At 43.8% G+C, this 17,913-nt stretch overlaps 1 protein-coding gene across 1 annotated transcript in view; it reads right to left on the bottom strand.

Annotated features, from left to right (window-relative positions):
• The window catches only part of EIF4E3 (eukaryotic translation initiation factor 4E family member 3), a 54,404-nt gene extending 54,186 nt beyond the window's left edge, over window positions 1–218 (bottom strand). The window contains exon 1 of the mRNA XM_036267436.1: window positions 100–218. Coding sequence (XP_036123329.1) covers window positions 100–218 — 119 coding nt within the window. The remainder of the gene's footprint in view (window positions 1–99) is intronic.
• Between the last annotated feature and the right edge of the window lie 17,695 nt (window positions 219–17,913).

Here is a 17,913-nt window from a genome sequence, read left to right as displayed (position 1 = left end):
CCCGTCCGGCCGCTCGCCCGGCCCAGCCCTCGGCTCCAGACCCCGCTCCGCGCGAGCGCCGAGACAAAGCGGTGGCGCAGGCCCGCGGCGAGGGCTCACCTGTCCAGCCAGAAGGTCCAGGGCGAGTGCAGCGGGACCCCGCCCGGCTCGGGCTGCATCGCCGACAGCGGCAGGAGGCCGGGCGGCGCGGGGGCGGGGGCGGCCCCGGGCTTCTCCATTTTCTCTGCCCCGCCAGCCAGATCGACGGACGAGCGGACCGCGGGGAGAGCGGCGGCTGAGTCACCCGGCCGGGCGCCCCGAGCCCCGCCCCACCGCCTAGCCCCGCCCCCCGGGCCCGCCCCCACCATCGAGCCCCCACCATCGAGCCCCGCCCCAGCCCCGCCCCAACCACCGATTCCCGGCCCCGCCCCCGCCCGCCCAGGTGCCCCGCCCCGAGCCCAGGTCCAAGGCCCCGGCTCCGCCCCCGCCCGGGGAACAAAAGCTGTTGGGCCCGGAGCGAGGTGGCCCTGATCCACACAGGCACGGAGCCCAGGGCGGGAGGCAGAGCCCGGGCCCGGGATGCCTTGCGGGCTCTGGGGGTGGAGGTCCAGTACCGGTCCCGCGGCTGATGCCGCAGCCAGACCAGAAGTCGGCAGTTGAACGCAGAGGCTACAGAAACATGGAGGAATGGCTGGGTCGGGGAGGAGTGACCACCGCGAGAGGACGGAGCGGGTGGGAGAGCTGGCAGATGGCGGGAGCAGGGATGCAGGAATGGAGGGGCGGATGGAAGCACGGTGGGCTGTGACCGACGGATGCAATGGGAACCTCTAGCCAAATAGATAAAGAGACTGGAATGCCCAGGAGTGCAGATAGAAAGGGCCAGGCCGACCGAGGCCAGGAACCACCGACTCAGGCCTGAAGTTTTACCAGGTCAGCCTTACATCCCTCATGGTGACAGTACTTTCCAAGCTCAGCTTATTTCAAAGGCCTGGAGCCCCCAACTCACGCTCTCTGGGGCCACCACGTGCCCACAGTGAGGGGCACAAGCCGGCCCAAAGTGTGGCTACCTTCAAGGGAACGCTCCCCGAGACAGCGGGCGTTCTCCAGGCTTGCCCCAAAGCACCGACAAGGCGGCACACCAGGCAGGCTTGAACACAGCGCTCTGCCTTCTGCATCTCTGAACAAAGAAGTCCCAATGGCCAGAAGATCCCTGAGGGATCCTCTCGGCACAGCCCTTCACAGGGTCTGTGTCACTCTCTCAAAACGAAAGGAGAGGTGTGAGGGCATGTGAGCACACATCGTAACTGGCACAGACATGGATACTCTCTTCAACCTTGAATTTCTGGATGGTTCCCTCTGGCCTTGAACAGTTCCAGTTCCTCACATTTTCCAGCTGGCCTAACCTATGTGCTGCTCTTAGCTTGAGCATTCACGGTAATGGACCAAAACAGGAGCTGCAGACCCAGATGGGTTCAGGGTCATCACAGGTATCGTCAATGCCTATCACAAATCCCAGGGTAGGCGCTTTTCCTGAAAGGTACTCAAGTCTAGATAAACTGACAATGAAAACTAGACCACTGCTTTTGATGCCTGCTTCAAACATAATTTCTATACAGCATGCGATGCTGAAAGCCGTAACATAATCATGAAGTCCTTCCAACTTTGAGATACTGGGGGTCCTTTTGGTTAGATGCATTTTAAAAAACAGTTCTCCTTTTATTTTTTTTCAATAATTTACAGAGATGGCATTGTTTAGGCTGCCTGAGCACTTTATACTTAACTCGCTTAATCTTCACAACAGTCCAGTGAGGAAGGTACTATTATCGGCCCATTTTATGGATGAGAAGTGCAGAAGTTAAGTTAACCCTATGGTCACACAGCTGGTAAGTGACAGAGCCAGGATTTCAACAGAGGCGTTTAGACAACAGAGTCTAGGCTTCTAACTGCTAGGCTCCACTGCCTCTCTACCTAAAAACTAACAGGTCCAGAAAGTAAACATAAGGAAACAAATAGTAAGTCTTCCTCCATCTCAAGGATATCAGTCTTCCTGCCCAGAGGAAAGCCTATTAACAGTTTCCTTCCAGAAAAATACAAGTATGCATATAAAAGCATGCATATAAGTTGTATACTTATCTATATCCTTCATAACAGAAATAGGAGCATATTATACCACTGTTGCATGTCTTTATCTTACTTAACATTGCATATTTGAAGTTTTTTTTCATATCAAAACATATAGATCTACTTCATTAAAAAACTTTTTTTTTCTTTATTGATTTTACAGAGAGCAAAGGAAGGGAGAGAGAGAGAGAAACATCAATGAGACAGAACATGTGCTGGCCGCCTCCTGCATGCCCTCCCCTGGGGACTTGGCCCACAACCTGGGCCTGTGCCCTGATGTGGCATCAAACCCGTGACCCCTTGGTGCATGGGTCGATGCTCAACCACTGAGCCACATCGGCTGCACTACATGTACTTCATTTTAAGGGCTACAAAGCAACCCTTTCTAGAGAAGTGATATAATTTAATTCACTACCCCTCAGGATTTTGGTGATTTGTAGTAATTTTCTTTTATCAATAATGCTGCCATAAGCAATTTTGTATTTGATGTCTTTCTTCATCTGTACCAGTTTATTTCAGAACAATTTTGGATAAGTTGAAACTTTGTCTATGTTTAAAAATTTGATACATCTTGCTAGATTATTGTGCAAAGTGGTTACATGAATTTCTATATATCATTAATTTATAAATAATACTTGATTCTGAAAATTTATATTTACTTACATTTATGTTTATAAAATCTAAGACATTGGCAGAAAGAGAGTTTTTGCTTTCCAGTGATTAAAACTAGTCAAACTGTCAAGTTGAACTTCTTTCCTTATGTCCTTTAACAATACCCTCAGCAAGAAAGAGTTAATTAAAAAGTTTTATGTGCAGTTTTTAAAGGATAGTATGCACATGATAAATTACTTTCAGAAGTTAGAAGAATAGTCTGGCAATTTTTCTTTATTGAGTCTCAATTATGCACCTCCCTCTCTTTTTTGCTTTGCTTCCAGGATGCTCAATATTACATCTGATGCTCAATCACAACATCAATATTAATCAATGGAGAAACATAACTATTTTTATATTACTTTACTCCTATTTTTATTGTAATGACCCAATTTCACACATGCATCTTATACTAATCCTCAAATCTGTTTTGGGAGTAGGTGATATACAAAAAAACTTAAATGACCTTTAGATTAATAAGAGGTCAGGTAATGTCACTAAGGTAAGAGGCAGAGAAAGAACAATGCGCATAACTTTCATTCCCTTTCTGTTTGAAATGTGTTACTGCTCTCAGAATCATCCTTAGAAGATAACAAATTGGGAAAATTTCCCTCATCTTCCCCCTTTGTAACTAGATAGCAGGAATTAGAATTTCAGGGTAGACAGGGAATTTGAAGAGAAAGCAAACCTATCATTTTACAAATGAGGAAACTGAGGCCCAGAGAGGTGAAGTGACTTACCTGAGGCCACCACTCTAGGAAATGACAGAGCAGGACTAAAACGTGGGTAGCTTGAGATCCAGGCCAATGTGCTTTGAGTAACAGGCAACTCAGCAGATTGGGGTGGCCGGAGAGAGGAGGAGAAGGTAACCACACAGCCCCTAGCAACGAAAACAACAAAAAAGGACTTGAGGCACTCATAAATAATTAAGCAATTAGCCACAGCAGCTACTCCCCTCCCCTCAGGCAAGCAGTCACCAAGGCAACTTGGGCAGGGTGCCTGCTGGTTGCCTAGTAACAGTGTGGTCGGCTCCCCTGACATGCTCCCTAGGCATCAAAGGATTTGAGAGCAGGGAAGAGCCTTAAACAGGCATCATTATTCTAACACCTTCATATTCCAAATGAGGAAAGGGAGGCCCAGAGAAGCTGAGTAACCTATGCAACGTCACACAGCTACTCAGAGACACAGCCACGGTCTTTATTTCTAGTTGTTGTCCATTGCACTAGGGCTGCCTTGGGGACACTGCAGATCGGTGGGGGTGGGGTGGGGGGGATCTCTCCATAGTTCCTAGGAGAGTAAGGAAGTAAGATCCAGTGAGCAAGCAAGAAATAGACAGAGAACATGAGCTCTCATGTGCAATTAGTTGGTAATCCCATCATCCCAACTTTCATCACCATGGCAACATGGGTGAGGTGGGTGCTGGTTGCCTAGTAACAAGTGGTCCTCTGTCTTCCACTCATATCCGGCTCCCTGGGAGTCACAAGAACAGTAGAATGTTGGAGCTGGAAGGTAAGGCAGAAATCCTAACTCAGTTTCTTTGACAACTGAAGCAACTGAGGTTTGGGGACACTGCAAGGTCATACAGCCACAGAACTAGCTAGTGACAGGGACTCATTGTTGGCCAGCCAGCCTTTCCTGAATCCCCTGCATGTGTTGTCTCTGTCACAGCACTGCAGAAAAGGACACTTCACTCAAAGTGAAGATATTGGAGGGGAATATCCCCTGGAGGTACTTCTACCACTTATCTAAAGGTGGCTATGCCACACACAAAGCCTGTCACACGCAGATGTACACGGGGACTCAGTACACATAAAATCTCAGTCAAAGCTGGCTCTCCCCACACCTGGCAAACTGCTTGTCCCTCTGTGCCTCAGTCTCCACTTTGAGAAATGGGCATCCCAACACTGTCTACCTAGCAATGAGCATAAGTCATCATCAAGATTCAATGAGGAAATGGATAGGTGAAGGGACCGGTATATAGTAAGATGCAGTAAATGTTAGGTATTCATTTGTTCTACATTCAATAAATATTTGTTGCATGTCTGCTATGCAAATGCCCTGTCCTAGGCACTTGAGAGTCCTTAGTGAGCAATATAGGAAAAGAAATCCCTGTCTCAGGGAGCTCACCTTCCAGTGGAATGACTGTGTGTGTGTGTGACTGTGTGTGTGTGTGTATGCATTTTTTAAATGTTTGTTGAAGGGTGGTGGAACTTATTGGCAATACCCTATGTTTATGTTACTGGTCTTCTCTAAGTCTGAGGAGTTTCCTGTTTACAGGGTGTGATGCTATAAATATGTAGGGTTGTCTTGTATGTGGGAACTTCTTGCTTTCTTTTAAAAGCTCAGGAGAAATAGGCGGGCAGTGGCCACTAGATGGCAGACCTCAGTCTCCCTAGATGCAGGGCCCAGGGAGGAGGCGCAGGCCTGGGCACCGTCCGGAAATGGCATGTTTTGCAGTTGGTCAGTCCTAGGGTGATGGCTTGGAGGGGTGGGGGAGATCTGAAAATCCCCGAGGACACTGGGGCTGTCAGGGGAGGCTGTGCGTGGTTTGAGAGTGATTGCTTGATCCCTGTATATAAAAATTAATTGAAAATGGATCAAAGACCTAAATATAAGATCTAAAACAATAAAGTTCATGGAGGAGGACAAAGGTACTAAACTTATGGACCTTAGTCATAGAAGACATTTTATGAAGTTAAGGGAAGTAAAAGCAAAAATAAATGAATGGGACTATATGAAACTAAAAAGCTTCTGCACAGCAAAAGAAACTGACAAAACAAAAAGGTAACCAAGCGAATGGGAGATGATCTTTGCAAACAACAGCTCCAACAAGGGGTTGATAGCCAAAATATATAAACAACTCATAATACTCAACACCAAACAATCCAATTAAAACATGGGCAGAGGACCTGAACAGACACTTCTCCCAAGAAGAAATACAAAGAGGCAACAGATATATGCAAAAATCTTCAACTTCACTAGCTATTAAGGAAATGCAAATCAAAACCACAATGGGAGCCCTGGCCGATTTTGCTCAGCAGTTAGAGCGCTGGCCCGCGGACCAGAGAGTCCCGGGTTCGGTTCCCGCTAAGGGCACATACCTCAGTTGCAGTTTGTCCCCAGCCCCATGGGGTTGTGTGGGTGGCAGCCACTCGATGTGTCTCTTTCACATCAATGTTTCTCTCTCTCTTCCTCCCTCTCTCCTTCCCGCTCTATCCGAAGATAAATGAAAAAATTTCCTTGGGTGAGGATAAAAAAACCAAACACACAATGAGATATCACCTCACATCTGTTAGAGTGGCTATTATCAATAAGACAGATAATAACAAGTGTGGAGAGGTTGTGGAGAGAAGAGAACCTTTGTTCACAGTTGGTGGGAATGTAAATTGGTACAGGCACTATGGAAAACAGTGTGGAGGTTCCTCAGAAAACTAAAAATATAGTTAACATATACCCAGCAATCCTTCTCCTGAGTTATCTACCCAAAAAACTCAAAAACATTTATTTGCAAAGATATATGACCCCTGTGTTCATCGCAGCATTGTTCACGGTGGCGAGACATGGAGACAACCAAGGTGTCCTGCGAGAGAGGACTGGGTGAAGAAGGTGATGTAAGAAGAGACATGTAAACGATGGAATACTCCTCAGCCGTAAGAAAGGATGAAATCCTGCCATTTGTGACAACATGGATGGACCTTGAGAATATTATGCTAAGTGAAATAGTCAGAAAAAGCTAAGAACCATGTGATTTCACTCATATGTGGGATATAAACTGAAACTCAGAGACATAGCAGAAAGGGGGCGGGGGGAAGAGGGCCACATACATGGTGACAGAAGATGGTCTGACCTTGAGTGGGAGACACAATGCAATGTACACATCATGTATCATAGAAGTGTACACTTGAAACGTATATGATCCTGTTAATCAATGTCACCCCAATAAATTTAATTTGAAAAAAGAGTGACTCTTTTGTAAGACTGGACCCCGCTGGCCAGACCCTGCTGTGGATTCCAGGACGCGGTGGCTTGCTCGCCTTCAGAGTCCTCATCTGGCACATGGAGGAAAGACAGGCCTCCCTGAAGGGCTGCTTCAGGCATGTGCAGGGAAGTATGTCTGATGTCCCCTGCAAGCTCGAATAATGTTACTTGTAGAAAAATCTCACCCAGTGGAACTCATCTAGAATCTGCAAGATGCCTGGAGGGCTGGTTCAAAGTGGCAGGAGGAAGGACAGGGTGAAGGAGGTGGCGTTTGTGAGGCACCTGCAGTGAGGACACAGGTTGCCAGTCATCAAGCCTGGAAAACGTGCCACAGGTTCAGTTGTCCACCCTCCACGTGCAAATCCACCAGAGTCCTTCCTTGGTTCTCCCTGCAGCCCTGGCGTGGGTCTGCCTTCTTCCCAGTGGTCCCACCCACTCCTGGTCCTGGCTTCCTGAGTTCCAGGCAATCACAACCCCCGCCCCGGCCGACAGCAGCTGAGCACCTGTCCTCGGGCAGCCAGTGGATCATGACTACAGGGCTTTGCTGGCTTCCTGCTGCCCTCAGGACAAAGCCCAAACTCCTGGTGGCCAACGGGCTCAGCGTCCACCCGCCTTATCGACCACTGGGCAGTGCTCTCCCTCTTCCTCAAAGCTCCTCTGCAGTCTTGAGGCATCTGCACCCCTATTTCCTCTCTGAACCCTCCAATCCCTCTGCTCTCTTCCCATTCCGGCCTCTTAGGAGATCTTCCCCGCCCTCCAGCTCCAGAGCAGACCCTCCCTTCCCCAATAACTTCCTTCCTGACACTGTCATAGCGGCTCTGGCCCGCTGCCTGTCCTAGAGGCCTGGGCTTCTCTTGAGCACCTTGGTGCCCTGGTGCCAGCACAGGGCCGGCCACAGGGAGGGCACACCACCAAACTGCTGAAAAGATGAACTGGGTACACAACAGCCATTGATTAAAAGGAACACTCTGTGAATTCATCTTCCAATTTCTAGTCTTTCTCCTCTGCCAGTCTGTCCTTGAAGATGGCAGATTAATTTTCCTAAAGTAAACTTTTTCCATTACTTCTTTGCTCAAAATCACTAAATGGCCTAAACTCGGAAATGTCCAGTCTAGCATCTGGGGACCGCCCCACCTACTCCACCTCTCTAAATGCATGTGCAAGTACATTTCCTTGTGTATTTGGTTACATGTGTTTCTATACCAACACTGACATATACGTGGAAATATGCACACATGTAAATACATGCGTCTGTAAGTACGTATGTGCAAACGCATCCTCTTCGCCTCGGTGCATATTCAGCTCTGCAATTGCGGGAGCCGCAGGGCTGGGCGGGGGCCCCTCCTGCAGTCCCAGCTCCCGGTGCAGCGCCTGGCACATGGGACATCTCATCCTTACTCAGTAAACACATGCTGTGCGCCAGATCAAGTTCCATCAGAGTTCAGTCTCCAAACACAACTCAGAAAGGGGAGGACATCCAGCCTTCCAGGGCATAGCTAAGCAGGTATCAAACCACTTTCCCGAGGAACCTCCTGCCCAGCAAGGGGAACACTATGGGTACCCATGCTTTTTCGTGGTTAGGAAAAGTGTCCCCTGCCCTGGCCGGTGTGGCTCAGTTGGCTGAGTGCTGTCTGGTGCACTGAGAGGTCGCCAGTTCGATTCCCGGTCAGGGCACATGCCCAGGTTGCAGCTCGATCCTGGCTGGAGACGACTGGGGTTTCACGCTCACATCCATGTCTCTCTCCCTCCCCCTGCCCCTCCTCTCTCTAAAAAATCAATAAAACATATATTGAAAACAAGAAGAGTACGGATTAGCTCTGGGCCCGTCTGCGGATCCCGGTGGAGGACTGCCCGTGTCTCAGGACCAGCGATTCGCATAACCACTCCTCGCGCTGGGATTAGGCTGGTGCAGGGTCTGTCCCCACAGTGCGCAGCACTGCAGTAACAGGCGGACAGCCCGGGCTCCTCTTCGAAGGGCAGGCATCAGCACTCCCCCAGCCAATCAGCCGGACACGGGGGCCGCTGAGGTCAGCAGGGAAGGCCAGCAGCCTCACTCTGGTCTCCGGCAGTTTTTAGAAGAGAGGTGCAGATGGACAACAGAGAGGCGCTGCGAGCAGAAGGAAGTCCAGACTGCGTCCCTGTGTGATTTGGGACACACCCTTCAACCTCTTTGAGTGGCCTTTCTCAATCAGTCAATGACTGCTAGGGATACCTGCCCACAGGGCTGTCCAAGGGGAGGCCCCGCATGAGCCACAGATGCTACACAGCATGGGCTGCTGTTTCCTGTTGGAATTCAGCACTAAGTCCTCGAAAACCCTTCCTCAGTCCTGGGAAAACCGCAGAGGTTGTCGTGCTAAGAGCATGTCCACAGGGCACTGCCGGTTCCTCTGAGTTTTCTGCATCCCTTGTGGGGCCTCCGTCCCACCGCCGGCTAACAAGTGCTTGCAGAGTGGCCAGTCGGCACGCGCTGGTCACCTCGTCACAGCTAAGATTTTGCTTTGAGCTTTCCAGTTACCATTCAGACATCACTTAGGGCCATTCTGCAAGCCAGCGCTCTGAGCAAGGGCACCGTGCTTTCTAAGTGTAAATAATCACCTCAAATAAAGACTCACACCCATAAAATAGAGTGCTACATGCATCCTGACACAGAAAGTTTCCACTTGCAAAGCAAATACTAGGAGGTGGTGAGCTGTGTACAAAATGACCTCCTGTACCCATTTCCCACATCAGACACAGCCCTGGGGGCAAAGAGCTCACCTGGGGTCCTCTCAGAACATCACAAGACTGCTCGTGCACTGGACACTCAGCAAGGATGTGAATAATGGACCCTTCTATGAGTAAAACATTCATTTCTAAAGTGTACATTGAGATAGTATGTGACTTTACTTCTTAAGAGCCGAGTACCCTAAAATTTGAAAAGCCATTGTCAATTGATGGGCAATTATAAAAGGAAAATAAAGCAGTTTTTGAAATGGAGACATTTGTTTTCCAAAAAATTGTAACTACATAAAATCTTCAGAACTCTAACTATTGTGCAAAGTGCTACATTAGAATTGCGAGGACATGTTCCAATGGTGTTTCAGACCAATGAAACCTTGGGGTTAAGTAACCTCGTTCTTTCCCATCAGCAGGTTGCATACTCCCAATGCAGAAGGGTCATAGTGTTTCTCTCCCTTCCCTGTTGATTTCGTTTGTTACATACAATGCACATAGTGTTAACTTGCCTGTTATACAACTTACATTCTCTGAATGTTTCCTGTTTTTATGGGAAGATGGGGTCTTTCCTGGGAAGTGAAAGTATTCACACAGTGAGCACCCTCAGTCTCTTATAAAGTGTGGTCTCTGATGGGGTGACGATACATGTGGCGCCCACAGGTCACTTTGCACATGAATTTGTGTCACAGATATTTATATTTACTGTCATTGACAATGATCCTGGCGAAAGCTCAGAATCATCTCTGACTTTCAAAAACTTCCAGATCCTGCAAAACTCAACTCTGAATGGTCCTAACTTTGAGGCGATTCACTATCATTTCTAAAATGCCCAAGGGTCATATTTTCTTGTTTTATTGGGCTAAAATCTTTTGTAGTACATGCAATACAATCTTGTCAATAAAATACAGTACAACTTTTTTTGTACTTTGCAAAAGCATAGTTAATGATGCAAACAATTTCCTATATTTCATTCTGAAGGAAAACCATCCATAAAGCCAAACTCCATGCAAGATTCAGAATCCAGAGGAAGCGGCACATCCCACCCGCAAAGGAAGCTGAGCAGGGAGGAAGCAAGCCTAGTGATTATATTGTCCAGATGGAAATGATAACTGAATCATTCTTTGTGAAATCAAATAGCATCTTAATAAGCTGTTGCATCACCTCTGTTGATTCAATTCAACTGGAAGATATCAGAAAATGATTACAACTGGCAAAAATAGCTTCGTTTCCTATGCTTATTAGCATTTGACCTCTGAGTCCTCTCTGCAATTTGAAGGTAAAGCTCCAAATGGGTCTTAGGGTTCTTTCCCTCAAAAGCAGCCACATTAAAAAGAGAATTAGCCTGAAACTATAATTAAATTATTGAAATTAAAAAGCAGAAACCCTAGTGTTTGGTCAAATCTTTTATCACAGAAAATATTCAAACATTTCTTTTACCAGGCAAGCTGGTAAGTACAAGTTGTCATGGAAACAGGATGCTTTCAAATGATATGAGGAACGACATTTTTCATCTAACTAGGTTTTCATTTCCTCTAAATGGGAAGACATTTTTGTAGCTGAAATCCATTATATTTATTTCAAATCTGCATTAAAAACAATAATTTCCTGTATTTTATATAGGAATACAGTCACAGAGCCTCACTCGCATAAAAAAAAAAAAAAAGAATTAAAGTGACTAGCAAATGAATTGGTGCATAAATAAAGACATAAAATGAAAATGAATCCCATGGTATATACCCACTGATGTGTACTGAAGGGGCAGGAGAGTAGGAATCAGAGAATAAAATGCCTCCTGGGACATATTTTTCTTCAGTGGCACTGGTGTCTGTTTTTGCAGAATGATCTAGGCCAGAACAGTACTCAGGGATGGAGTGACTTGCTAGCAGGTGTATTTCACTACCACTGATTTCAGCAGAGCCCCGTGTTAACCCCCTGACCTCTGAGGAAGACAAGACGAAAGCCAATGCTGTGTTAGCAGGCTTTGCCCACTACTGAAAAAGGCAATCATTAAGAAACATGGCAAAAGCCAATTTTGTGGGCTGGGAGTTATCGTGTGGAGGGCTCTTGTACTTTGGAGGCAGCCTGAAATATTTTTGGATCAAGGTAATCCTAGGGAGAATTTTCTGTTCTTTTCTAGGTGAAGATAATTTCTCCATCTACCTCCAAAATGTATTTTATTAATATTTTGCAGCCTAGATGCTCAGGCCTCAACGAAGCCCTTCAATACGAGATAACAAGCAATGTAACGCCAGCAGCTCCAAAGTATACAAAAACTATTAAAATAAACATTAAAAAATGAAAAACCTTATTTCAAAAATGGCAAAAGCCCTGAACAGACACCTCACCAAAGAAAATAAACGCTGGTAAGTCAGCATGTGAAGAGATGTTCTGCCTCCCGTGGCTCATGGAATTGCAAATCAGAGCACCCAGGCCACTCGGCACCAATCAGAACGGTCAAGTCCAAACCACGAACAACGCCAAACCCTGGCGAGGACGTGGAGTCAAGGGATACTCACTCTCTGCTGGTGGGAATGCAAAACAGTACAGCCACGGAGGAAGGTAATTTGGCAGTCCTACAAAAAAACCCTAAACATAGTCTTACTATGGGATCCAGCAATTGTGTTCTTGGTATTTACCCAAAGGAAACATGTTCATACAAAAACCTCCACACAAATACTTATAGCAGCTTTTTTCATAACTGCCAAAACTTGGAAGCAAATAAGATGTCCTTTGGTAGATGAATGGATAAACGGCAGTATGTCAAGACAATAGAATATTATTCAGTGATAAAAAGAAATGAGCTATCAAGCCATGAAAAGACACTGAGGAAGCTTAAATGCATATTACTAAAATGAAAGAAGCCAATCTGAAAAGGATACATTGTGGGAATGTATCCTTTATTCCAAAACACTCTAGAAAAGTCAAAACTATGGAGACAGAAAAAGGATCAGTGGATGCCAGAAGTTAGGGGGTAGGGACAGATAAACAGACAAGCAGAGGATTTTTAGGGCAATGAAACTATCTGTATGATACTATGATTGTAGATACATATCATTACACATTTGTCCAAATCCACAGAATGTACACCAACAAGAATTAACCTACTGTAATCTATGGACTTTGGGTGATAATAATGTGTCAATGTAGATTCATTGGTTGTAACACATATCTCACTCTGGTGGAAGATAGTGATAGTAGGGGAGACTGTGCCCATGTGGGGACAAGGAGGACAAGAGAAATCTCTGTACCTTTAGCTCAATTTTGCTGTGACCTAAAATTGTTCTAAAAAAACAAAGGCTATTGGCCTAGCTGGTTTTGCTCAGTGGTTAGAGCGTCAGCCAGCGGACCAGAGAGACCCGGGTTCAGTTCCCACTAGGGGCACGTACCTTGGTTGCAGTTTGTCCCTGGCCCTGATTGGGGTAGTGTGGATGGCAGCCACTCGATGTGTCTCTCTCACATCGATGTTTCTCTCTCTCTTCCTTCCTCTTTCCCTCCCACTCTATCTGAAGATGAATGCAAAAATGTCCTCAGGTGAGGATTTTAAAAAATAAATAAATAAATTAAATAAAGGCTATTAAAAACAATAAAACCAACAGTAGTAATAGTTACCATTTCATGAGTGTTTAACAATGTCCCACATTTACTTATGTCACGATTCCATATGTCAAACTTATGAGGTAGGTATGATTATCATGTCCATTTTATACAGCAGGGGCTCAAAATGATTAAATAACATTTCCACAATTACACAGTGAGAGATATGCAGTCCGCACCCAAGCTGGCCTGGTTCCCACCCTGTGCACCTAACTTCTGCAAACTGTCCTCTAAGGACAACTTCTACCTCAGTGAAGGCATCTCTATATAATCTAAAAAATGAGGTGAGCTTCTGACTTAGGGAAGTACTCCAAGTATGCCCCCAAATGTTCAAAAAGAATACTATGGAAAAAGTGCTTGTATATCTGGTATACAAAGCATATGTACATCTACTAAGTAAACAATATAGGACTCAGTAAACATCAGAAATCAACTACAAATTTACAACAGTCAGCATTTGCCATAAGTCTGTTTGAGTGATCTGCTTTTGGAGAAGGATTGTTTGAGATACATAAACCTATAGCCTGGCTAGTGTGGCTCACTGGATTGAGCATCATCCCATGGACTGAGGTCTCAGTTCAATTCCCAGTCAGGGCACATGCCTGGGTTGCAGGCTCAATCCCCAGTAGGGGGCGTGTGAGGCAGCTGATCAATGTTTCTCTCTCACATCAATAATTTTATCTCTCTAAAAAAATAAAAAGAAAAAAAAATCAATAAATATGTATATATTTTAAAAGAGAGATATGAACCCATAGATCTAAGAAACTCTATGTAAACTCCAAACACAGAAAACATGAAGAAAATCACATCAAGGTAGAGCATAATCAAATTGCTCAATAGCAAAAAAAAAAAAAAAAAGACACTTTATGAACAGAGAAACAAAAATAAGGATAAGAGATGACTTTTCATAGGAAATAATACAAGCCAGAAGATATTGGAACGATGTCTTTCAAGTCCCCCCCAAAAAACAACACTGTCAGCACTGAATTCTATACCCAGTGAAATGTCTTTTCTGAAACAATGAAGATCAATTCTGGTTCAAGAAAGATGGAGTAGACATGCTTTTCCTAATTTCACACACTAAGTAAAGTGACAAACTCTGAACACTATATATATATATATATATATATATATATATATATATATATATATCAAACATAAAATGACTGAAATGTATCAAGAAGGTGGCGTGACAGCTAGAAACCTTGGAACCCAAGAAATGGCATGGTGATGAGCTCCCTGGTTTTCCTTGTGTCCTAATGTCCCACACTTGGAGCTGGAGAAGTTGGCAACTTGAAAATGCTACTGAGCAGAGGCAAAAAAAAAAAAAAAAAGGCCAGGAAATTTTTGTTTTCTTTAGCCGAAGAACAAGAAAAGGAGCAGCCTAATAAGACAAAAAACATTTAGACAATAACTTCTCTATGCCAGCCAAACACAGAGGAATAAACTGTGACCTCACCTCCACCCAAGCCAGCAAGGCCAAGAGGGGAGATTAGATTTCTACCTTCACTAAGCAGACTGGATTGAACAAACAAACAAACAAAAACAAAACACAAAACAAACAATGACAAGAATTATAAACCCCAGGATCCAGCAATATACTATCTATACAAAACTCACTTCAAACACAACAACATGAGTAGGATGAAAGAAAACAGATGGAAAGACATATCATGTAAACAATAATCTAAGAAAGTAAGAGTAGCTATATTAACATCAGATGAATTAGATTTCAGAGAAAAGTTACCATAGACAAAGGACACTACATGATGATAAAAGATCAACCCATCAGAAGACACAATGAACCCTAATACATGTGCATTAAACAACAGAGTCCCAAAATATACCAAATCAACCCCTGATAGAGGGAAAGGGAAACAGGCAATCCACAATTGTAGTTGGAAACTTGAATACTCCACTCTCAGCAATGGATAGATTGACTCGACAGAAGATCAGTAAGGGTATATTCACATATATAGTACCTTAGCAAATGCTTCTGGAACATTCACCAATATACATTATATCTTGGGCATAAAACAAACCTTAACAAATTTAAAAGAAACCAATAAGAGCCCTGGCTGGTTTGGCTAAGTGGTTAGAGCGTCAGCCTGTGGACTGAAGGGTTGTGGGTTCAATTCCTGGTCAAGTGCATGTATCTGGGTTGCAGATTCAACCCCTGGCCCCAGTCGGGGTCATGTGGGAGACAACCAATCGCTGTGTGTGTGTGTGTGTGTGTGTGTGTGTGTGTGTGTGTTTCTCTCTCTCTCTCCCTCCCTCCCTTCCACTCAATCTGAAAATCAATGGAAAAATATCCTTGGATGAGGATTAACAACAACAAAATGAATAATTAAATAAATAAAATAGAATAACCAATAACAGAAAGACAACAGAAAAATTTCCAAACACTAGAAAATCAAATAGTATACATCTAAATAATCTCACAGGCTAAAGAGAAGACTCAAGAAACATTTAAATATACATGGAACTGAATGAAAATGAAAATACAACACATTAAAATGTATTAGATGCAGGAAACACACTGCTGAAAAGGAAATTTTTAGCACTAAATGCTTACATTAGAAAAGGAAGATTTCAAATCAATAATCTAAATCCTGTATTAATAAACTTCAAAGATAAGAACAAAGTAAACCCAAAGCGAGAAAAATAAAAAAAATAAAGATAAGAGAATAAGTAAATACAGTTGGAAACAGAAAAACAATGGCAAGGGACCTGAATAGACACTTCTCCAAAGAGGATATACAGATGGTCCATATGAAAAAATACTCACTAATCATCAGAGAGATGCAAATTAAAACTACAATAATGTATCATCTCACATCTGTCAGAATGACTACCATCAATAAATCAACAAACAACAAGTGCTGGCGAGGATGTGGAGAAAAGGGAACCCTGGTGCACTCTTGATGGGAATGCAGACTGGTGCAGCCACTGTGAAAAACAGTATGGAGTTTTCCCCCCAAATTAAAAATGGAACTGCCTTTTGACCCAGTGATCCCACTTCTGGGAATATACCCTATGAATCCCAAAGCACCAGTCAGAAAGAATATGCGCACCTCTATGTTCATAGCAGTGCTATTTAAAATATCTAAGATCTGGAAACAGCTCAAGTGCCTATCAGTAGAAGAGTGGATAAAAAAGTTGTGGTACATTTACACAAGGAAATACTATGCAGCTGTAAAAAAGGAACTCTTACCATTTTTGACAGCATGAATGGACCTGGATATTATAATGCTAAACAAAATAAGCCAGTCAGAAAAACACGAATACCATATGCCCTCATTTATATGTGGAATGTAATGGACAAAATAAACTAACAAAATAGAACCAGAGACATGGACACAGGGACAGACTGACAGATCTCACAGGGGAGAGGGTGGGAGGACTGAATAAAAGAAGTTGAAGGGTTTAGCCAGAGAACATATATGCATAGCCTATGGACAGACGACAGTGTGTTTAAGGCTGAGGGTGGGGGCTGGGTGGTAGTGGGCAAAGGGGGCCAAATGGGGGACATTTCTAATAGTGTCAACAAGAAAGAAAATAATATAAAGTAGTCAATTCACCAAGAGGACATAACAATTCTAATCATTTTTGCTCCTGATAACATATCTCCAAATACATGAAGCAAAAATTGTTAGAAGTGCAAGGAGAAATAAACAAACCCATAATTATAGTCAGAGATTTCAACACTCCTCTCTCAATAATTGATAGGAGACAGAAAATCAGTAAGGCTATAAAATGTTTTAACAACACTATCAATAAACTTGACTTGATTGACATTTGTAAAACATTCTACCCAACAATCAAACAAACATGTTCTTTTGAAGTGCACATGGAACATTTAGCAAGACAGACCATATAGGTCCATACAACAAGTTTCAATAAACTTTACAGAATTCAAGTGATGCACATGTGTTTTCAGTCCACTTATAAGAATTAACTCAACACAGAACATAACACTGAATGTAAAAATAGTGTCAACAATAAAAAATAAATACAGAAGGAGAAAATTTAAACATCTAAATGTAAAACCTAAAGCAATAAAACTTCTAGAAAAAAATAGGTTTAAGCAAAGATTTCTTAGATTTATTAATAAAATAATCTGAATTGATAACCAAACTTCAAAAGTACAATGCTCTGCTCTTCAAAAGACACTATTAAAAAAATAAAAAGAGAAGCCACAAACTAGGAGAAAAGATTTTCAAATCATATATTTTTAAAAAGATCTGGTTTTCAGAATAAATAAAGAACTCTTAAAAGTCATTAAGAAAATAAAAGACCTAATGAAAAATATAGACAAAAATTTGAACACTTCCATCAGCAAATAAGATACCGCAAACACGCACATGAAAAGATACTCAATATCATTAGTCATTATTCCCAACTAAGTAGAAATTCTGTTCCCAATCAAACTATCCATTAGGCATGAAGGTAAAATAAGGGCATTGCCAGCTATGTGAAATCTTAGAAAACTTTTAGCACCAAAGTACCTGTGTCAGGAAGCCACTGAGGTATGCACACTACCTAAAGATGAAATGCAAGAATAAAACAAGGGAAAGTGTGGGCTCCGGGACACCAGGGGTCTGACCCAGGAAGGGCGGCGAGGCCAACATGATGCTGAAGGAGGTGCCAGGGCCCCAGCTGTGCAGACGGTGGTCCACACCACACCGAAGTAAGAGATGAAGGTTCTGGGAAAGACGTTTCCAAGGACAAAAACACAACCCATAGACTCGCTAGTGAATTTGGCTGCACTGAGCGAAGTTATATGGTTCTGTCAAATAGTCTAGAGAGTTGTAGGCACGTGCCCTTTAAGGAGTGCTAAGGACAATGAAAAGGTACAACTTACAGAATGCAGTA

The sequence above is a fragment of the Molossus molossus genome, unplaced genomic scaffold (genome assembly GCF_014108415.1).
Source record: "Molossus molossus isolate mMolMol1 unplaced genomic scaffold, mMolMol1.p scaffold_m16_p_18, whole genome shotgun sequence".
Lineage (NCBI taxonomy): Eukaryota > Metazoa > Chordata > Mammalia > Chiroptera > Molossidae > Molossus > Molossus molossus.
Note: the sequence above shows the minus strand (reverse complement) of the source record. Positions and strands in the feature narration are given on the sequence as shown.